Here is a 24,518-nt window from a genome sequence, read left to right on the forward strand (position 1 = left end):
CTTCTATTTTCAATGACAGCCTAGCTGGATATAGTATTCTTGGCTGCATATTTTTCTTATTTAGTGCTCTGAATATATCATGCTAGTCCGTTCTGGCCTGCCAGGTCTCTTTGAATAGGTCTGTTGCCAATCTAATGTTTCGACCATTGTAGGTTACATATCTCTTCTCCTGAGCTGCTTTCAGGATTTTCTTTTTGTCTCTGAGACTCGTAACTTTTACTATTAGATGTTGGGGTGTTGGCCTATTTTCATTGATTTTGAGGGGGCTTCTCTGTGCCTCCTGGATTTTGATGCCTGTTTCCTTCCAGATCAGGGAAGTTTTCTGCTATAATTTGCTCCAATATACCTTCTACCACTCTCTCTCTTTCTTCTTCTTCTGGGATCCCAATTATTCTAATGTTGTTTCGTCTTATGGTATGGCTTATCTCTTGAATTCTGCCCTCGTGATCCAGTAGTTTTTTAGCTCTCTTTTTCTCAGCTTCTTTATTTTCCATCATTTGGTCTTCTATATCACTGATTCTGTCTTCTGCCTCATTTATCCTAGCAGTTAGAGCCCCCATTTTTTATTGCACCTCATTAATAGCCTTTTTGATTTCGACTTGGTTAGATTTTAGTTCTTTTATTTCTCCAGAAAGGGTTTCTCTAATAACTTTCATGCGTTTTTCAAGCCCACCTAGTATCTATAAAATCATCATTCTGAAATCTAGTTCTGACATCATACTAATGTCTGTATTGAGTAGTTCCCTGGCAGTCGGTAGTGCCTCTTGTCCTTTTTGTTGAGGTGATTTTTTCCGTCTTGTCATTTTGTCCAGAGGAGAATAGGTGAATGAGAGAACAAAATGCTAACAGGGTAACAATGTCCCCAGAAAATATACTCTAAACAAATCAGAAGAGACCTGAAGCCGGGGGAAAAGAAAGTGAAAGAAAGAAAAAAAAAAAAGAAAAAAAAAAGGAAAAAGTAAAAACAAAAACAGAATAAAACAAACAAACAAAAAAACAGAATATGATCAGATATGATCAGGCTGGTGCATAGATCAGTGCCACACACTGGATTTTGGTTGTATTTTGGTCTGTTGAAGAAAGTGCCTCCTAAAATTTTAAAGAAAGAAAAACTTATATATGTACAAAAATAAGGGTTAATACGATGAAGGGATGGAATATGACTGTAAAGATGAAAATTATAAAAGTTTATAAAAGGAATTGATAAGATAAGTTGTTTGAAAAGAGAAAGAAGAGGATTTTAAAAAAAACGGAGAGAATGTGATCAGGCAGGAGACTAGAACAAAGCCATACACTAGAGATTTAGGGTGTATTTTGATCTTTTAGAAGAAACTGTATTTCAAAATTTTAAAGAGAGAACAACTTATATATATATGCCAAAAATAAGGGTAACTACTATGAAGGAATAGAATATGACTCTAACAATGAAAAATAAAAATGTTTTTTAAAAAAGGGATTGATAAGATGTTGGTTGAAAAAGGGAAAAAGAAAAATTCAAAAAAAAAAGTGTTAAAAAAAATTAACTTTGAAAGACTAAAGAATCATGGTAAAAAGCCATGAATTCTCTGTGCAGTATTCCCCTAGCGCTGGAGTTCTGCCGTTCTCATCGATCGGTAAACTTGGTCTTGGCTGGCTGTTCTTGCTGATCTTCTGGGGGAGGGGCTTGTTGCCATGGTTCCCAAATGTCTTTGCCAGAGGCGGAATTGCCCCGCCCTTGCCTGGTCCGGGCTAAGTAATCTGCTCGGATTTGCTCTCGGGAGCTTTTATTCCCTCCAAGCTTTCCGTGCAGCTTTGGAGGACGGGAGTGAAAATCGCGGCCTCCCAATCTCCACCCTGGAGGAGCCGAGAACTCGGGGCCCCACTCCCCAGTGAGCCCCAGAGAAAAGCAGTCACTCACTCCCGTCTCCCCGGACTCTGGCTGCACTCTGTGCTCACCCGGTCTGTGACCCAGCGTTTCTATCTCTGGCACCCGACCCGGTGTGGAGTCTCCAAACCCAGCAGATCCCTGCGGTTCGCTCCTGCGCCCCTCCTCCCGGGGTAGGAAGGGGAGTCTCCCCCGATCTGCCGCTTGTTGGGTCCCTGCTTCCAGAAAGTTCTCACTTTTCTGTTCAAAGTTGTTGGTATTCTTTTCTTCGATCTCCTGTTGAGTTTGTAGGTGTTCAGAATGTTTTGATCCCTATCCAGCTGAATTCCTGGGACCAGACGAAATCCAGGTCTCCTACTCCTCCGCCAACTTGCTCCTCCCCGTCTCTGGAAGACATTTTTAATAGACTCTAACTTGTTATGTGATCAGGGATTTGTGTTTAAAAAAGGAATCCATGGTTGGTTTCCAATTCTGTGTAAAATGAGCTTCCTTGGAAGTTACCACTCCATGCTACCAACAAACAAAAAGTTGAACAGACTGAAAATTCAGCTCTTCCTAGATCTATAAGAGATCCAACCCAGATTGGAAGGGAAAGAGAATACAGCCAGTCACAGCTTACCAGAGCAGACACCCATGAGCAGAAAGCCCTGTGGGAACCAGTTCTGGGGTAGGAACATCTAAGCTGTAATTGATGAATTCCTAGAGGCTCAGCACACACAACTCTGAGAGTTTAAAAAAAAACAACAAAACAAGGGGGCCATAGTCATGGGGAGCCCCTGCAGTAGTATTGTGAGATTTTTCTCCAGGAGCTTGACCAGATTCCTGCAGTAAATATCATAGAAAAGTCCCTCAGGCTTCCAGCAGGTGAAGGGGAAAGGAACCATTTTAAAATATCCCGGAGTGGGGGACTGTTGTATTTGACACGCACAGAATTGTAGTTTGTTTGGGGTGGAATGGTATGGTTGAACTTGACTTGACAGTTCTGAAAGTCTTCTAAAGTGTGTACATGGAAAAAGATGGCGGAGGAGTAGGGGACCCTATTCCAACTGGTCCCCGGAATTGAGCTGGATATCTACCAGACCACTCTGAACACCCACGAAAGCAGCCTGAGATGTAAGAAGGTAGATCTGGATCTCTACAAACAGAATATCGCAGTCGGTTGGTTTCGAGGTATGAAGCGGGGAGCTGTGATTCTGCAGGCAGATATCGGAGGGTAAACAGAAGGCGGAGGGAGCCTAGCCATGGGGATCCTACACCACTGATGAGTGATAGCCTCCTGCATTGGGGACAGGGCAGACTCCCAGACTGGTAGCGACGGGGAAATGACTTTAGGGCAGCTCCCCCAGACGGAAACCCGGAGCGGCGGGGCCCCGCGTGAGAACTAGGGGCGGCTGGCAGTTTTAGAAGCACAAAGGGCAGAGACGCCCTGACCTGGAGGCGAGCACTGGGAGTGCTGCTTAGGGGCGCACAACCCAGGACACTGCAGTTTATAGCAGCACAGACAGAAACAGAGATAGTGTGGCCTGCAGAGCTCACTGAAGAACAGACTGCAATCTCTCTGCTCTGAGGCAGAGGGTTGGAAATGGTCTCTTCTGCTCTCTCGGAAGAGATGTGGAAAGCCACCAGGGAAAGCTGCCAGAGAACAAAAGCCCCAAAAATCCAGTTTTCACTGAGCCCATCCGTTCCCACAGGGGGCAGGGCAGCTCTGCCCAAACAGGGTTGCCTGAGTAACAGCACGGCAGGCCCTTCCCTCAGAAGACAGGATGGGAAAACAAGAGACCAGCAACCCTAAAATCTCTATAACAGGTAAATCTTGCTTCGGTTGTGGTCAGTAATTTGGACTCTATACATTCCCTCAACCACCCCTCAACAGAATGACTAGGAGGAGGAAACTCCAAAATAGGAAAGACTCAGAGACTATGACTTATGCCACAGATTTACAAATGGATTCAGATATACCCAAGATGTCGGAGATGGGATTCAGGGTAGCAATTGTGAAGACAATAGCTAGAATGGAGAAATCAATTAATGGCAACATAGAGTCTCTAAGGGCAGAAATGAAAGTTGAATTGGCAGAATTTAAAAATGCTATCAATGAGATCCAATCTAATCTAGATAATCTAACAGCTAGGGTAAGTGAGGGGGAAGAACAAATTAGTGACCTAGAAGGCCAATTAATAGGAAAAAAGGGAAAAGAGGAGGCCAGGGAAAAAGAATTCAGAATCCATGAAAATAGAATCAGAGAAATAAGTCACACCATGAAACGTTCCAATGTCCAAATTAATGGAATCCCTGGGGGGTGGAGAGAGCGAGAGGACTAGAAGATATATTTGAGCAAATCGTAGCTGAGAACTTACCTAATTTGGGGAATGAAACAAACATTTGTGTCCTAGAGGCAGAGAGGACCCCTCCCAAGATCAAGGAAAACAGGCCAACACCCCAGCATGTAATAGTAAAACTCACGAATCTTAGAACCAAGAAAACCATTTTAAGGGCAGTTAGGGGAAGAGATTCCTTATGTCCAGAGGGAGAAACATCAGAATAATGTCAAGACTTATCCATAGAGACCTGGCAAGCCAGAAAGGCCTGGCAAGACCTATTCAGGGTACTAAACGAGAAGAACATGCAGCCAAGAATACTTTATCCAGCAAGGCTCTCATTTAGAATGGATGGAGAGATGCAGAGCTTTCAAGACCGGCAGAAACTGAAAGAATATGTGACCACTAACACGGCCCTGCAAGAAATATTAAGGGGGGTTCTATAAAAGGAGAAAGACCCCAAGAGTGATACAGAAAAGAAATTTACAGGGACAATCTATAGAAACAACATCTTCACAGGCAACATGATGACAATTCATATCTTTCAATAATCACTCTCAACATGAACGGCCTGAATGCTCCCATAAAATGGCACAGGGTTGCAGATTAGATAAAAAGACAGGACCCATCCATATGCTGTCTACAAGAGACTCATTTTGAACCTAAAGATACATCCAGACTGAAAGTGAAGGGATGGAGATCCATCTTCCATGCCAGTGGACCTCAAAAGAAAGCTGGGTAGCAATTCTTATATCAGACAAATTAGATTGTAAACTAAAGACTGTAGTTAGAGACACAGAAAGACACTATATCATTCTTAAAGGGTCTATCCAACAAGAAGATCTAACAGTTGTAAATATCTACGCCCCCAACATGGGAGCAGCCATCTACATAAGCCAACTGTTAACCAAAATAAAGAGTCATATTGATAACAATACGTTAATTGTAGGAGACCTCAATACTCTACTCTCAGCAATAGACAGATCATCTAAGTAGGAAATCAACAAAGAAACAGCTTTGAATGACACACTGGACCAGATGGACCTCATAGATATATACAGAACATTCCACCCTAAAACAACAGAATACTCATTCTTCTCGAGCGCAAATGGACCTTTCTCCAGAATAGACCATATACTGGGTCACAAATCAGGTCTCATCTGATACCAAAAGATTGAGATTATTCCCTGCATATTCTCAGGCCATAATGCTTTAAAACTGGAACTCAATCACAAGAAAAAATTTGGAAGAAATTCAAACACTTGGAAGCTAAAGACCACTCTGCTCAAGAATGTTTGGGTCAACCAAGAAATCAAAGAAGAACTTAAACAATTCGTGGAAACCAGTGAGAACGAAAACACATAGGTCCAAAACCTATGGGATACTGCAAAGGTGGTCCTAAGGGGGAAATACATAGCCATCCAAGCCTCACTGAAAAAAATAGAAAAATCCCAAATTCACCAACTAACTCTACACCTTAAAGAACTACAGAAAAAGCAACAAACGAAGTGTAAGCCACACATTAGAAGAGAAATAAGATTAGAGCAGAGATCAATGAATTAGAAACCAGAAACACAGTTGGTCCTATCAACGAAACTAGAAGCTGGTACTTTGAAAGAATTAATAAGATCAATAAACCACTGGCCAGACTTATCCAAAGGAAAAGAGAAAGGACCCAAATTAATAAAATTATTAATGAAAGGGGAGATATCACAACTCATACCAAGGAAATAGAAACAGTTATTAGAAAGTGTTATCAACAACTATATGCTAATAAACTGAGCAGCCTAGATGAAATGGATGCCTTCCTGGAAACCTATAAACTGCCAATACTGACACAGGAAGAAATTGACAACCTGAATAGGCCAATAACCAGTAACGAGATTGAAGCAGTGATCAAAAACCTCCCAAAAAACAAGAGTCCAGGGCCTGATGGATTCCCTGGGGAATTCTACCAAACATTCAAAGAAGAAATAATACCTATTCTCCTGAAGCTGTTTCAAAAAATAGAAACAGAAGGAAAGCTTCCAGATTCATTCTATGAGGCCAGCATTACCTTAATCCCCAAACCAGGCAAAGACCCCATCAAAAAGGAGAATTTCAGACCGATATCCCTGCTGAATATGGATTCCAAAATCCTCAACAAAATCCTAGCTAATAGGATCTAACAATACATTAAAAGGATCATCCACCACGACCAAGTGGGATTTATCCCCGGGATGCAATGGTGGTTCAACATTCGCAAATCAATCAGTGTGATAGAACACATTAATAAGAGGAGGGAGAAGAACCATATGGTCCTCTCAATTGATGCAGAAAAAGCATTTGACAAAATACAGCATCCTTTCCTGATTAAAACTCTTCAGAGTACAGGGATAGAGGGAACATTCTTCAAGCTCATAAAATCCATCTATGGAAAACCCACAGAGAATATCATCCTCAATGGGGAAAAGCTGAGAGCCTTTCCCTTAAGATCAGGGACACGACAAGGATGCCCACTCTGACCACTATTGTTCAATATAGTACTAGAAGTCCTAGCAATAGCAATCGGACAACAAAAATAAATAAAAGGTATTCAAATTGGCAAAGAAGAAGTCAAACTCTCTCTCTTCACAGATGACATGATACTTTATATGGAAAATCCAAAAGACTCCACCCCCAAATTATTAGAACTCATACAACAATTCAGTAATGTGTGACAGGTTACAAAATCAATGCAAAGAAATCAGTTGCTTTCTTATACATTAATAATGCAAGTGTAGAAAGAGAAATTAGAGAAACAATTCCATTTACAATAGCACCAAAAACCATAAGATACCTCGGAATAAACCTAACCAAAGAGGTAAAGGATCTATACTCTAGGAACTACAAAACACTCATGAAAGAAATTGAAGAAGACACAAGAAGATAGAAAAACATTCCATGCTCATGGATCAGAAGAATAAACATTGTTAAAATGTCTATGCTTCCCAGAGCAATCTATACCTTCAATGCCATCCCAATCAAAATTCCAATGACATTTTTCAAAGTGCTAGAACAAACAATCCTAAAATTTGTATGGAATCAGAAAAGACCCCGAATTGCCAAGGAATTGTTGAAAAAGAAAAAGCTGGGGGCATCACATTGCCTGATTTCAAGCTATATTACAAATCAGTGATCACCAAGACAGCATGGTACTGGCACAAAATCATACATATAGACCATTGGAACAGAATAGAGAGCCCAGATATGGACCCTGAACTCTATGGTCAAATAATCTTTGACAAAGCAGGAAAAAAATATGAAATGGAAGAAAAACAGTCTCTTCAATCAGTGGTCCTAGGAAAATTGGACAGCCACATACAGAAGAATGAACCTGGACCATTCTCTAACACCATATACAATGATAAACTCAAAATGGATGAAAGACAGGAATCCATCAAAATCCTAGAGGAGAACATAGGCAGTAACCTCTTTGACATCGGCCACAGCAACTTCTTTCAAGATTCATCTCCAAAGGCTAGTGAAACAAAAGCAAAAATGAACTTTTATGACTTCATCAAGATAAAAAGCTTCTGCACAGCAAAGGAAACCGTCAACAAAACAAAGAGGCAACCCACAATATGGGTTTGCAAATGACGCTACAGATAAAGGACTGGTATCCAAGATCTATAAAGAACTTCTCAAACTCAACACCCAAAAAACAAATAAGTCAAAAAATGGGCAGAAGACATGAACAGACACTTCTCCAAAGATGACATACAAATGGCTAACAGACACATGAAAAAATGTTCATCATCATTATCCTTCAGGGAAATTCAAATCAAAACCACAGTGAGATACCACGTTACACCAGTTAGAATGGCAAAAATTGACAAGGCAAGAAAGAACAAATGTTGGAGAGGTTGTGGAGAAAGGGGAAACCTCTTACACTGTTCGTGGGAATGCAAGTTGGTACAGACACTTTGGAAAACAGTGTGGAGGTGCCTCAAAAAATTAAAAATAGAACTACCGTATGACCCAGCAATTGCACTACTGGGTATTTACCCCAAAGTATGTATCCTTCATTTTATTACTCACTTCATACATCTATATGTAGTGAAAAGAAAGGCCATATGCACCCCAATGTTCATAGCAGCAATGTCCGCAATAGCCAGACTGTGGAAAGAGCTGAGATGCCCTTCAACAGATGAATGGATAAAGAAGATGTGGTCCATATATACAATGGGATATTATTCAGCCATTAGAAAGGATGAATACCCAATCTTTACATCAACATGGATGGGACTGGAGGAGATTATGCTAAGTGAAATAAGTCAAGCAGAGAAAGTCAATTATATGGTTTCACTTATTTGTGGAACATAAAGAATAGCATGGAGGAGGACATTAGGAGAAAGAAGGGAAAAATGAAGGGTGGGGGAATCAGAGAGAGAGATGAACCATGAGAGACTATGGACTCTGAGAAACAAACTGAGGGTTTTAGAGGGGAGAGGGTGGGGAGATGGGTATTAAGGAGAGCACATACTGCATGGAGCACTGGGTGTTATATGAAAACAATGAATCACGGATCACTATATCAAAAACTAATAATGTATGGTGACTAACATAACATAATAAAATAAAATTAAAAAAAAAAAATGTCCCGGAGTACTGTGTTCTTCTTATTAAAGCCTATTCTTAGGGGAAGTTTGTTGACCAGACTCTAACCTGCTGGAGTATTTCAGAGAATAACCGACCTGGGGAAGGAGAATACCCAACTCCAGTTAACTCCAGTGTTTCTTGTGAAAGGAAGGAAATACCAACTCCATCCCACTGTAGCCATGCTATCCCGTCAAAGGGAGAATAAAGAAAAAAAAAAAAAAAACCCACCTGAAAAGCAATTATGAAGTTCACAGTGCAGAGGCATAGGCTCACCAAAAGATTGAGACCTAATCATAAGACTTTGGAACACTTCCCCTATTGTCACATCTCATCACTACATTATTAAAGGCCTGTTTGTAGCAGTGTCTTTTTTTCCTGGCACATCATATCTGGCTATCAAATAAAATTTACAAGACACATCAAAAGGCAAAAAACAATCTGAAGAGACAAAGCAAGCATCAGAACCAGAAATGGCAGAGATGTTAGAATTATCAGAGCAAGAATTTAAAACAACTCTGAGTAATATGCTAAGAACTATAATGAATAAGGTAGATGCAAGAATAGATGGGCAATGTAAGCAGAGAGATGGAAACCCTAAGAGAATAAAAAAGAAATGCTAGAACTAAAAGACACTAACAGAAGTGAAGACTGCCTTTTATGGACTTAGTAGTAGACTGAATATGGCTGAGGGAAGAATCTTTGAGCTGGAGGATATATCAGTAGAATCTTTGTAAACTAAAAGGCGGAGAGAACAAAGGTTGAAAAAAAATCCAGATTATCCGTGGACTGTGGGACAACTATAAAAATTTCAATACTACTTTATAATGGGAATAATCAGAAGAAGAAGGAAAGGAACGTAAGAAAAATTTGCAACAATAATGACTGAGATTTCTCCAAATTAACGCCAGATCTCAAAGTACAGATTGAGAAAGCTCAGGGAACACCAAGCAGGATAAATGCCAAATAAATGATACCTTGGTGTATCATCTTCAAACTACAGAAATTGAAAAACAAACAAAAATTCCTGAAAGAAGGCAGAGTTGTTGGGAAAAAAAACCTATAGAGGAACATGAACAAGAATTACATTTGACTTCTCAGAAACCATGTGAACAAGAAGACAGTAGAATGAAATATTTGAATGTTGAGAGAGAGTAGGAAAAAAAGCCAGCCTAGCACTTGCACCCTATAAAATTGTTTCGCAAATGAAGGATAAATACTTTGTCAGACAAACAAAAATTGAGATTTGTTGCCAGTTGGCCTGCCTTGTAAGAAATGTTTTAAAAGAAGTTCTTTAGAGAGAAGGAAAATATATAGGTCAAAAACTTTTGGGTCTATATAAAGAAAGGAAGAACATCAAAGAAGGAATAAATAAAGGTCAGATAAAAACTTAGGAAAGGAAATAAAATATGTACAGATTTGGAAGGAAGACATAAAAGTATCTTTGTTTACAGACAACATGATTATCTATGTAGAGAACACGAACGAATCAACAAAAAAAACTTTTGGAACTAATGATTAATTATTGCAAGTTTGCATAATACAAGGCAAATATGCAAAAGCCAATTGCTTTCCTGTATACCAACAACAACACATGAAATTTGTAATTAAAAACTCAATACTATTTACATTAGCACCCCCCAAAATGAAATAAATACTAAGGTATAACTCTAACAAAATACATAAAAGATGTATATGAGAAAAATTACAAAAGTAATGAATGAAATAAAAGAATAAGTAAGTGGAGAGATATTTTATGTTCATGGATAGGAAGACTCAATATTGCCAAGGTGTCAGTTCTTCCCAATTTGATCTATAGATTAAATGCAATCCCAATAAAAAAAATTCCGGCAAGTCATTTCGTGGATGTTGATAAACTGATTCTAAAGTTTATATGGAGAGGCAGAACACCCAGAAGAGCCAACACCATGTTGAGGGAGAAGAACAGAGTTGGGAACTGACATTACCTGATTTTAAGACTTATTCTAAAGCTACAGTAATCAAGACATTGTGGTATTGATGAAAGCGTAGATGAATACATCAGTGGAACAGAATAGAGAACCTAGAACTGCACCTCCATAAATAGCTGATCATTGACAAAGGGTCAAAGGCAACACAGTTAAGCAACAATAATCTCGAATAGTTAAACATCCACATGCAAAAAATGAATCTAGGTACAGACCATTATAACTGTCACAAAAATTAACTCAAAATGTACAGACCTAAATGTTAAATGCAAAACTATAAAATTAGAAGATCGTATAGGAGAAAACCTGGATGACCTTGGGCATGGTGATGCCTTCTTAGAACACCAAAGACATGATTCATGAAAGAAATAATAAATGATAAACTGGACTTCATTAAAATGAAAAATTTCTGCTCTGTGAAAGGACAATATCAAGAGAATTAGTAGACAGGCCATAGACTGGGAGAAAAATATTTACAGAAGACTCATAAAGGACTCATATTATCTGAAATACAAAAAGTACTCTTAAAAGAATAAACACACACACACACGCAAATGGGCCAAAGACCCTAACAGACAACTCACCGAAGAAGGTATATAGATGGCAGATCAGAATATGAAAAGATGCTCCACATTGTATGTCATTTGGTGAGAACACCAAATGCTGACAAGGATGTGAAGTAACAGGAACTCTCATACATTGCTGGCGGGAAAGAAAAATTGTATAGCTACTTTGGAAGAACGTTTTTGTAGAGAACTAAACATACTCTTGTCATATGATAGCAGTCACTGATGTTGGTATTTATCCAAAGAAGTTGAAAACAATGTCCACATGAAAATTTGCACACAGATGTTAATAGCAGCTTTACTCATAATGTCAAAAACTTGGAAGCAACCAAGATGTTTTTCAGTAAGTAAACGGATAAACTGGTACATCCAAGCAATGGAATTTTATTCAGTACTAAAAAGAACTCAGCTATAAAGCCATGAAAAGACATGGAAGAACCCTAAATGCATATTACTAAGTGAAAGAAGCCAATTTGAGAAGGCTACATACTGTGTAATCCCAACTATATGACATTCTGGAAAAGGCAGAAGTATGGAGACAATAAAGATCAGTGGTTGCCAGGAGTGAGTGGTGAGAGATGAATAGGCAGAGTACAGAGGATTTGAGTGAAAGTACTCTTGAAGATATTATAATGATAGGTGTATATTTATACTTTTATTCAAGCCCATTGAATGTACAATACTAAGAGTGAACCCCAAGGTAAAGTATGGAATTTGGGTGATATGATGTGTCAATATATGTTCATTCGTGGTAAAAAAAAAAAAAAAAAAAGAATGTACCATGCTGGTCAGTGATGTTGTTAATGGGGGAGTCTGTGCATGTGTGGGGGCAAGGAATATATGGGAAATCTCTGTTCCTCCGATTTTGTCATAAACCTAAAACTGCTCAAAAGAAAAAAATAAAGTCTGAGAAAAAATCCCAAATGATTTTTGATGCAAGTGGTCGGGGAACAATAATACTCTTGAGAATTGAGTTTGTATCTTTATCTTTATATATAGCTATAGGTGTGGTTATAACCTGTCTCTTATTACCTGAGTTCAAATTCTGCTGGCTCTAATAATTACTGGCCATAGAACAGAGCCAAGTTGATTAAATTCTGTTCTTCAATTTCCTCAAATGAAACAGAGATAAAGCTAGTACCTGTGTTAAAAAGCTTTGTGGAGACTAAATGAGAGAAGTGTAAATACCTAAAAGCACACTTGCACACTGTAAACCTCAAATGTTACTGATGATGGTGATGCTTTCAGTTAAGTAGAAAACACCTAATCTCCATCCCATGGAACACAGTTTTTTTAATCTTGTGTCTGCCTTTTTGATTCATTGCAGCAAAGTTCTCTAAAGTCTGCGTATATTAGACTCTTTACCACATGTTCAGGCATCCTGTAGGATTCATGTTACGAGTTAATGCTTTCCTATTTTCAACTTGTTAGGTTTTGTGATAAATGTATTCTTTATTCAAATATTTTTGGATAATATAATTCCTGGGCAAGTTATTATAAACAAGATTTACATTGTTTTGAACTTGTTCATTTGTTGTTCTGTATTCATTATTTAACATTATGTACATTTCCCTAATAGATGGACATATCATATGGCAAAGGCCTGTGTCTTTCTGCTCACTTTCACGCCTTCCACACCCTGTATTACTTCATTTATTCATCCATCTGTTAATTCTTTATTGTTTCACAAATATTGATCAGTATATACTACAGTTTTTATATCTACAGTGTGTGTGTGTATAAACTTGTTAAGTGAACAATGGATGAATCTGTTTCTTTACTACATTGTGTCAGTCTTCTTCAAACACAACCTCTAAGCATTTATGTTATTGTTACCATTTATTTATTTATTTATTTATTTTTATTTTTATTTTTTTAAAGATTTTATTTATTTATTTGAGAGAGAGAATGAGACAGAGAGAGAGAGCATGAGATGGGGGAGGATCAGAGGGAGAAGCAGACTCCCTGCTGAGCAGGGAGCCTGATGCGGGACTCGATCCCGGGACTCCAGGATCATGACCTGAGCCGAAGGCAGTCGCTTAACCAACTGAGCCACCCAGGCGCCCTATTGTTACCATTTTTTTAAAGAGAACAAAAATTCTACTGACTCATAACTGGACGGTAACTGTGTGTGTGTGTGTGTGTGTGTGTGTGTGTATACACACATATATAAAATTCAATATCTCTTATGTTCATACACAATTTTGATTTGAGATACATGTTTGAATCACATATTTCATGTTACAGTTGTTTTCCAAGGAAAGGTAATCTACTTAGGTCTGATAAAGGGAAAAAATAGATGCATAGAAACATGGAACATGATTGACACAACCTCTTTAATTTTTCTTACCAAGTAGTCAATTACAATATAGTATTGAACTGTTGATACTTCAACTCTTCAGAGGCATGGGGTTTATTGAATATATTTCAATATATTTATTAAAGGTCCTGGGAATGTATAGCATAACCAGATGAAAATCACTGTTAAAATGTTTATATGTTGTGCTGTTTACCAGTTTGTTTGTTTTCAGGGTACCAGAACCGTAAGTAATAGGCATTTTACTCACATCAGATCTCTCTTTACATATTGTTATCTATAAAAATTGATTAATTAGGGGTTTTATGAAGAAATACTTTGGAATAGCTTTGTAATGTGTATTTATATACATATATAAGTCATCATAAATATATGACTCCAAAAGACATACATTGAGATTTTGATAAGAATCTGTTACCTTATAGGAAGTTTGATTAATATTAAAAAGAAAAACCATATTTCTTTTAAAAAAATCCTTTCAAGGACATTAAAGATAAAAATTACATTCCTCATATTAAATATCTACAGCTACAGATGAGTTAATAATCCCTTTTAGTTTTACATAACCTTTTAAAAAGGGTTATAATATTAAAAAGTTACAGCGTTTGGATTAGGTGATGTTTTTTCTTGTTCCCATAATAAAAAAATTTAGAAGATTTAATATAACAGATTTAACAGAAGCATGCCCTGAAGTTATTGCCTAAGCCCTTCTGGGTGCTTTGATGCAACTTGACTGCCCTCTTCAGGCTGCATAAAAATATATTAGAACAATTTACAATGTCCTTTAACCTTATAAAAGTAGGCCTCTAATAGTCCTCTGAACTACTGAAACAAAAAATATTTTTTTAGGTAACGGTTAAGTGCTTATAGAATTTGTGGTTTTCAACTTTCAATGTTCAGGTGGCAGTGAGGGCTGAATTGTGCTAATAAGTACTGGTGATGTCTTATTTGCTTGTTAGTCTAAGCCGACATAGACATATGCAAGAATCCAGTGACTTTCTTTGTCATTAGTTAGGATTCCTCTATTTACCTATTAAGCATTGAGAAATTGGAATATGGGGGTAAGGGATAATGGAGTTAGTTAAGTTTAGAGAACTGGGTTTACGTTATCAGGGCACATTCCTTCTCAGGAGTCCTTTTTACTTTGAATAGGTATCATTAACTTTGAAATACGTATTTCCCAGTCTCATTGAATTATTTAATGACAAACAGATCTGTTCACTGATGCTATTGCTACTGAATTGCACCCAACAGAAAAAAAGGCCCCCATTTACGTTGTCAGTATTATATTTTCTCTAAGTATTAATATTTGTGTTAAGAAAGTGTAATTTGCTTGGCTCCACTGGAATTCTCTATTCCAGCTAGAAATATTCTTTTTTTTTTTTTAGATTTTTTATTTATTCATTTGAGAGAGCGAGAGAGAGAGTAGGGGGGAGGGCCAGAGGGAGAGGGAGAAGCAGACTCACTGCTGGAGCTCAATCCCAGGATCCTGGGATCATGACCTGAGCCTAAGGCAGAGGCTTGACTAACTGAGCCACCCACACACCCCCTAGCTAGATATATTCTTAAGTAGAAGCAACCTGTCTAGAAGAGTTTTTGGTTGCTTTGTGCTCTAGATTCCAAAGGAAAATATGTAAGAAATAGGTCGTAACTTCATTTATATACTAGTTTAATAACCTCATATATTTTCCCAACTAGACTAGTATAGTAACATTCTAAGTGTTTCCCATTTATTTTCTCCACCTCCAATGTACAGTACACACTGTTGCCAGATACCACTTTTTAAATTAGTATTTTGTACAATCCACTTTTTTCAAAACATTTATAGTTGTTCACTGTTTGTAGAATAAAGTCAAGGTCCTATTTATATTTATACTGGAAGAGAGCTTCCAGTCTCTTGCCTTATTTTCTAACATGAAGCTTATATTCTATTATTTGAAATACATAATACACATTTCAGACTGGGTAGTCTTTGTTTATACTGCTTCTGCTACCTTAATATTCTCTTTCAGTCCTTTCTTATTATAATTTTAGTCCTTCCATTCTTTTCTGAATATTTTCACATTCACGCTTTGTCCAACTACTCCAGTCCACTATGATCTCATTCTCTTCTATATGCTATATATATCGCACTTAGAATCTGCATTCTTTTTTTTAAATATACAGTTGATCTTTGAACAACACAGGGGTTGGTTTTTTTTTTTCTTTTTTTAAAGATTTTATTTATTTATTTGACAGAGAAAGACACAGCGAGAGAGGGAACACAAGCAGGGGGAGTGGGAGAGGGAGAAGTAGGCTTCCCGCTGAGCAGGTAGCCTGATGCGGGGCTTGGTCCCAGGACCCTGGGATCATGATCTGAGTCGAGGCAGACGCTTAATGACTGAGCCACCCAGGCGCCCCTGTGCATAACTTTTGACTCCCCCAAAACTTACTAATAGCCTACTGTTGACAGGAAACTTTACATATAACATAAATAATTGATTAGCAAATATTTTATATATAATATGTATTATATACTGTAGTCTGATAATAAAGCTAGAGAAAAGAAAATGTTATTAAAATTATAAGGACGAGAAAATACATTTACAGTATTGTATCAAAAAATTTTCATATAAGTGAACCTTTGCAGTTCAGTCCCATGTTGTTCAAGGGTCAACTGTGTATGTATCTTACTTATGCATTAGTGCATTTCTATTCATTTTTCTTAAAGGTGGAAATTGTGAGTTCTACTTTATTATTGTAGCACATATTAAAATGCTGAAAAAACATCATTAAAATCTGGGTTCCATATTTGCATATGAAATTGACATTATGAATTATGTTAGATGATGCTTTAGATGATGTTAGATGTTAGATGATGACTTAGTCATTAGATGATGTTAGATTGATGATTTAGTCATTATAACCTTTCAAGTCATGCCTACTATTCCTTTGGCAAATAGCATATATTTGTGATGGTAAATAGATTTAAAATATTTCTTTTTTTTCTTCCCAAGACCACCATCCTCTTTGACTCCTCAGTGCTCTTTGTCACATTTTCTTGTTTTTCTTCAGAGTACTTATGATTATCTGAAATGTTGTATATACTTGTATGGGGCCTCTCTTTCTCACTGGACTGTATTCTCCTTAAGATCAGAGCCCTTGCTCCTTTTTAATTTTTGGCAACACTAGTGTATATTTGTGGAGTGAATGAATACATGAATGTATATTTAATAGATTCTAGTAGGTATGGGCTAGGTTACAGCATTATGAGGGAAAGAAATTCAACATTATTCCTATGCTACATTGTTCTATAAGATACTATACATAGATGTTGAATACTAAAATTTGATTGTTTTCTTCTTGCATATTTTTCAGAATGAAGCATTTTCATTTCTTAGAATATGATTGTCACAAGAATGCCAGTTTTTGCTGATTTGCTATTTCCCTTAGTTTCAGTTTTTCGAAGTTAGAATGTTCTTTTGTGGAGAAATATACTGGTTTTCTTAATTGTGATGTTAATCTTTTTAATGATTTTTTTCTAAAGGTAGCATTGTTCTCTTGAGGTTTATTAGCGTGCAGAGATGTTCAGACCTACTTAATTGTTGGTGCCAATTCACTGTGTGAAGTGCTTCTTTAAAAATCAATGATGAATACTTACCAGTAATATTATATTCCATATGACAAAAATCAAATCAGATTTTAGGACTTATGCTGGTTTTTACTGTTTTTATTGTAGCAGTGAGGCACTGTTTTAAATAGATGAGGGAGGGCATAAGCTCTGTATTCTGTGTATTCCTCTAATAAACAGAGAGCATGTTCTCATTTATGTCACAGCTTCATTTTACTAGCATCTTAAGTTCTTTCCCTCCTTAGGCCTTTGTGCTTGCTTTTCCTGCTACCTGAAATGTTTATTCTCTAGCTTCTTTCAGTGTTGTGTTTTTCTCATCCTTGGGATTTGAGCTTTAGAGTCATTTTATCTGAGAAACCTTTCTTGACATTCCATCTACAAAGATCCTCCATTATTTTCTGTAATACCATTCTCTCTATTATTTTCCCAGTGTGTATTGTGGATTTTAATTACTTATTTGGTTGTTTATTATATGTCTCTCCACTAAAATATCAACTTCATGAGAGCAGAGACCTTAGAGATTAGCTCACTTAGCTATTAAGTGCTCAATAAATAGTTTTTCAGTGAATTATAGTAAATTAAATCTTATTCAACCACCAAAGCTTTAAAAGATTGTGATCATTTTCATTGAACATGTTCTGCCTGCTGAGCACAGTGCAATCTTAAGCTGATCCTTACAATGATCTGTTTTTGTACTATGGTCCAATAAGATGATGCCGTTAAGGTCTTTATGCTAAGTGACCTCAGATTATAGCCCTGTTCGTATTTAACCCTTTTAAATATATATATTTTAATCACAGCAATATTATGTGCTCCTTGTTAATTAAAAAAGCCTAAAATGAACAACTATACTCCCTAGCCTCTACACTCATCTATGTGTATACTTGGCCATAGGCAATCACTATTATTCCTTTTTATTTTCTTCCTCTAGTGATTTTTTTTTCTTGATATTTCTAAATATTATTTTTATAACAGTATTTCATAAAGCAGACTTGATCTTGATGTTTCTTGCTACGGTAGGTAAGGATTTAATTCATCTCTCATTTTTGTAGCTGCTAGTTCTTTTATTATTGTAACAGTAAATGGCATCCTTCTATTTCTTGTCCATTAACTATAGATGACCTCTCTTGATTCCCTAATTGGTCACATGAAGATTAGTAAGCACACCCCTTCTTCTCACCTCTCCCGTTTCCATTTTACCTACCAAATCCTGTTAATTGTACTTTTACATTGTCAAGGGTTGATAGCATTTACATTCCATACTGTTCAAAATAATGAAACTTCCTCATTTCCAATTAAAATTATGATACATTTTAATATGCATCTTATATATTTTCTTGTAGTTTTTCCTGGACCAAATATGTCTTACATACTATGGTCTTAATATCTTCCAACTTCTACTGATTCTAATGATTGCTTAGAATCTTTTTATCTTAAAGTCCAATTAAATTTCTGTTCTAATTTGTACTTTATAGCTTCTTAGGTGGATCACAGTTTTCTTAAACATCTTCTACCCTGCCTACCTTAACCATAATTCTAGTTGCCCTTTTCCCTTTCTTACAGCGTTTCTATCATACTCTCAAGTTTTCTCATTTTTTCATTCATATTACCTTTCTTTCAGTTATATCCTAAGGTAATTTCACATTCCTTACATTTCTGAGAATATGTTTATTTCAAACTTAATTGTTTGGCTTGATACAGAATTCTACATTGAAAATAACATGCTCTCAAAACTCTGAAGGAATTGTTCAATTATCTGCCAATATCTAGTGTTGATAATTATTAGTCCAATCCCAATCTCATCATTTGTCATTGTGACATATTTTTTTCTCTGACCTTTTTGTCTGTAATCTGGAATATCACAGTATGTCTGGTGTTGGTCTTTTCTTGTTTTTCTTACTTAGAACCTGGGAAATAATTTTAATTTGAAGACTTAGTCTCCTTTAATTCTGTCTCCAGAAATATTTCCTCCCTTCTCTGTCTCTTGTATTTCTGGGTCTCCTCTGAAAGTTGGAATTTTTGGATTATATCTCTAGGTCCCTTTCTCCCTCTTTTTTTCCAGTATAGTCCACCTGTGTCTTTTTTATTCTGTGATTTTTATTTAACACTGTCTTCTAATACTGGTATTTAATTTGAACAATCATATTTTAAATTTTAAGTGCTCTCTTTTACTTTCTTTGTTCCTTTTTTCTATGGTATTGGGGTGTGTGTGTGTGTGTGTGTGTGTGTGTGTGTGTTTGTGTGTGTGGGTGTGTGAGTACTATTGGAAGAAGCAGGCTGTCATGGGCCCTGAGCATCTCTGCATGTTCTGACTGGTTATGCCAAGAAGGCAGAGACCTGATTGCTCTTTACCTGGGCAGTTTCTCAGGGGTGTGTGTGCAGTGAGAAGCCTTAAGGAATGAAATAATGTCTCCCACTGAACAAAGCACAGGCTTCTTCTCACTTATTATAAAAACAGTAAGTGCCTCAACCTCGGTGTTCTCCTTTAACACAGTTAACTGTGTGTGCTGGCATTCACGAAGGACCCTTTGTGTCACCCGTGAGACTTGGGGGCAGGGGGAACTGATGTGAATGAACATGAAGTAATAAAGTCCGCTGTCTCTGACCCAGCAGTCTCATCTTTTCTGCCAGCCTCCATGAAACAGTAACAGGGTAGCTTGTTAGCTTGTATATAAGATAAAATCTCATACCCTGCACAGTTCTTGACAAATTCCTCTGACTTTTTCTGAGTATATTAAAGTTTCTTTTTAATGTTTTTGTACTTCTTTGAATTATGATTCTTCTGGAGTCTGTTTTGTTTGGGATTTTTTTTTTTTTTATCATGTTGGGTTTTTCTCGGTCACATAAGGTGATTTTTTTTTTTTTTAATAGTCCAGTCACTTAGGTATAGAAAGACTCACATAGGAACTGGTTGGGAGTGGGGCAGGAGTTTGGGTCTTCTATCCCATATAAAGAAATTTAATTATGATCTCTGAGTTCCATTTCTTATCTCCAGACTCCGCTGCTTCTTAATCCAGCATTTTTCCTAACTCTTTCCTGCAGTGCAATCTCCTTTTGTGATTATACCTTCCTCCATCAAAACTTTTCCACTAGCTTTCTGTTTTCCAGGTATTTCTTGAAATCTCTTATCTGCTGCTGACTGCTCCAAGTCTTTGTGTTATTATGAGATTATACATTTTTATCTCTTCCATTTTGGGAGAGGGAGGAGATAGACTCCTTTCTCAATTATGTGGAGGTAACACACTTTATAAAAACATGTTTTAATGATCACTTGTTGCTTCTTGTTTCTATGACTGTACTTATATCCTTCTAGCAATGCCATGTCTCTGTTTCCACTCCAACCCTACACTTAAATAAAGCTTTATTATTTGGAAAATCAACGAAATGTCCAATAGAAATTAATTCAAAATAGGAGTGGGTAATGTTCATAGAAGAGGGCTTATTTCTGGCATTTGGTTTAACTACCAGGGGAATTTTTACTTACTTTTACTAATTAGTAATTTTGAATGTAAATGCACTTTTAGATAAATGGAATATATAAAGATGCAGTATAACTGTGTTTACAATGTAAAAAAATGCCTATGATTTTTGTTCTCTGTTAAACTGAATTGCCCATATTCTTAAAAATTGCTTTATGTCCTTTACTAAAAATCATCTGAAGGGGGGGGATGCCACAAACCCTAGAATAAGAATTGCCAATTATTTAAAGTGCCATGCCACACACTGTCTGGCCCACATGCTTTCCGTTACAGCTGTTCAGCTCTGCCCGTATATAGTGCAATAGCAGTCATAGCAACGCAAATGAATCCGTGTGGCTGAGGTGCCGTAAAGCTGTATGAACAACGAAATATGAATCTTAAATAATTTTCACATGAGATGGAATATTTCTCCTGTTTTGTTACAGTCATGTAGAAATATAAAATCAGCGCTTGCAGTCTGTGCAGAAATTAGCCAATCCTGGTGTTAGAAACCTGTTTTATTAACAGCTTTGTTAATGCCTGAGTACTGATATGTTTTTACTCTGCCCCATTCTCCTTATCAGGCAAGCTAATGAAGAATATCAAATACTGGCTAACTCCTGGCGCTACTCATCTGCCTTTTGCAACAAACTCTTCTTCAGTATGGTGGACTATGATGAGGGGACAGATGTTTTTCAACAGGTATTATTTTGCTAATATACTTAATAGAGTTGGTTATGGTGGATACGGTTTTGTTGGTCAAATAAAAATACAATTCATTGAATAAGTTAATAAAGACAATAAGTAGTTATAATAAATTCTGTGATGTGATTAAAATAATTTTAGCCAATGTTATCTTTATCATTGCACAGTTTTTGCTATTAGTATGCTAAACACATTTTAACTTTTCCATTATAGAGGAAACATATATTTTTTAAAGATTTTATTTACTTATTTGACAGTGAGAGACAGCGAGAGAGGGAACACAAGCAGGGGGAGTGCGAGAGGGAGAAGCAGGCTTCCCGCTGAGCAGGGAGCCTGATGCGGGGCTTGATCCCAGGACCCTGGGATCATGACCTGAGCCCAAGGCAGACGCTTAATGACTGGGCCACCCAGGTGCCCTGAGGAAATATATTTTTTCAAGGGTGTAGTGGTAGTTTACATGCATTATCCTTATTTTGACATTTAACTGTATTGGGTTTAGGTGATATTTTATACAAATTTATGAAATTTTATATAAATTCAATGTAATTTTTACTTAACCCTCACTTTTTCCAATGTAACAGATAGAATTTTACATGTAAAGTAATAAATATTTATTTAAAAGTATTCTCTATTATGGACTGAATTGTGTGCCTCCCAAACTCATATGTTGAAGCCATAACTTAGAAGTAACTGTATTTGGAGCAAGGGCCTATAAGGAGATAATTAAGGTTAAATGAGATTGTAGAATGGGACCCTAATCCAATAGACGGGTGTCCTTATAAGAAGCAGCAGATACCGGGAGAGTATGTGCACAGAGAAAAGGCCACGTAAGGACACTGCAAGAAGACGACCGTCTGCAAATCAGCAAACCAGGTCTCATCAGAGACCAGTTTTACTGGCATCTTGATCTTGGACTTCCAGCTTCCAGAACTGTGAGACTACAAATTTCTATTTTTTTTTATTATATTAATCACCATACGTTACATCATTAGTTTTTGATGTAGTGTTCCATGATTCATTGTTTGCGTATAACACCCAGTGCTCCATTCAGCACGTGCCCTCTTTAATACTCACCACCAGGCTAACCCATCCCCCCACCCCCCTCCCCTCTAGAACCCTCAGTTTGTTTCTCAGAGTCCATAGTCTCTCATGGTTCGTCTCCCCCTCTGATTCCCTCCATTCATTTTTCCCTTCCTATTATCTTCTTTTTTTTTTGTAACATATAATGTATTATTTGTTTCAGAGGTACAGGTCTGTGATTCATCAGTCTTACACAATTCACAGCACTCACCATAGCACATACCCTCCCCAATGTCTATCACCCAGCCACCCCATCCCTCCCAACCCCCACCACTCCAACAACCCTCAGTTTGTTTCCTGAGATTAAGAATTCCTCATATCAGTGAGAACAAATTTCTGTTTTTTAAGCCACCCAGTCCGTGGTATTCTGTTACAGTAACCTGAGCAGACTAACACATTCTCATTTACACAGTCTTCTCTGTAGAGCAAGATAATGAATTGCAGCATAAGGATGCTAGTTGTCATCAGTTTTGTCATGGTTGTGTCATCATCATTGCTAACATTAAGTGCTCATGGTCCAAGTACTCTTCAAAGTGCTTAATGTATATTCTTTTATTTAGTTTCACAACGATCCAATGAGGAAAATAATGTGATTTTTATTTTATATATAAGTAAATTAAAGTATGGAGAGGTTGCTTTTCTAAGTTTACAGTTAGTGTAATACAGGGCTAGAGTTTGAGCTCGGTAGTCTGTCCCCAGAGCTCTAGTTCTTAGTCATGCTGTTACCTTGCAGCTACTAATATTTTTTGTATTTGTCACTACGTGATCAGTGCCTTTCAAATGTAAAATTTATTGTAGTACATGGCATTGATTAGTTTGGTCTGTTTTATTTTTCTCACATGTGACATTCTTTGGCATTATACTTTATGAGGTCATGGAAAAGCATTTAGTTCTGTAAAGAATCTAGCTCACTAATTATAAATGGGCCATTAGTATTTTTTCTTACTTGCTTCCAGATTGATTATTTGAATGCCAGTTTCTAGTTGAATAAGAAATTTCCTTTTTTGCCTTCAGTACCCTTTATTCTTGGTCTTTCCTGTTAGTATTCCTCACTTATTTATTCCCCTATAAATTTATTTTGCCTTTTGGGATATTTCTTTCTGTTCACCTATTCAGCAAATCTTATTGACTGTCTAATCTGTAGGAGCAATGGGTTGGTGAGAAACACATACATAGCTCTTCCCCATAAAGAGCTTACAGATCAGGGAGCTGATAGTAATAATATCATAATAATAACACACACACACGTGTGTGTGTGTGTGTGTGTGTGTGTGTGTGTGTGTGTGTGTATGTACAGATCTTCCTTGACTTACATTGGGGTTATGTCCTGATAAAGCCATTGTAAGTCGAAAATATTGTAAGTCAAAATGCATTTAGTACACGTAACTACTGGATATCAGTTTAGCCTACCCTACCTTCAGTGTCCTCAGAACACTTAAATTAGTCTACAGTTGGACAGAATCATCTAACACAAAGCCTGTTTCATATTAAAGTATTGAATATCATTGTGATTCATTGAATATGGTAGTGAAAGTGAAAAACAGAACGGTTGTCAGTGTATCAGTTGTTTACCCTCATGATCGCATGGTTGACCGAGAGCTGTGGCTCACTGCGCTTGGTCAGCATCATGAGAGAGTACTGTATTGCGTATCACTACTTCACAAAAAGATCCAAATTCAAAATGTGAAGTACAGTTTCTACTGAATGTGTGTCACTTTGGCACCATTGTAAGGTTAAAAAATTACAAGTTGAACCATCATAAGTCAGGGACCATCTGTAATTTCACATAACCTTACAAAGGGAAATTATAGTACTATAAGAACCAAATATTATTTCATGTAATTTATAGGTCTCCATGGACTCTCAGGAGAATTGACCTTAGAGATCATCAGGTGAAGTGCTATTCATTATACACTTGAATCCTCTCTGCCATATTAGGAAATAGTTGCCCAGGTCCAATCTGACTGCTAGAGCAGAGGCTTCAAGCCCAAATATCTATCCTGGCCAGGTTTGTAA

General features: G+C 37.1%; 1 protein-coding gene across 7 annotated transcripts in view; it reads left to right on the forward strand.

Annotated features, from left to right (window-relative positions):
* Positions 1-24,518, forward strand: part of TUSC3 (tumor suppressor candidate 3) — a 258,418-nt gene that overhangs the window by 121,314 nt on the left and 112,586 nt on the right. For all 7 annotated transcript variants that reach the window (XM_078069676.1, XM_078069677.1, XM_078069678.1 and 4 more), the window contains exon 3: positions 21,302-21,419. In XM_078069676.1, the coding sequence (XP_077925802.1) occupies positions 21,302-21,419 (118 nt within the window). The remainder of the gene's footprint in view (positions 1-21,301; positions 21,420-24,518) is intronic.

Source organism: Halichoerus grypus, chromosome 3, assembly GCF_964656455.1.
Source record: "Halichoerus grypus chromosome 3, mHalGry1.hap1.1, whole genome shotgun sequence".
In the NCBI taxonomy this organism is placed as follows: domain Eukaryota; kingdom Metazoa; phylum Chordata; class Mammalia; order Carnivora; family Phocidae; genus Halichoerus; species Halichoerus grypus.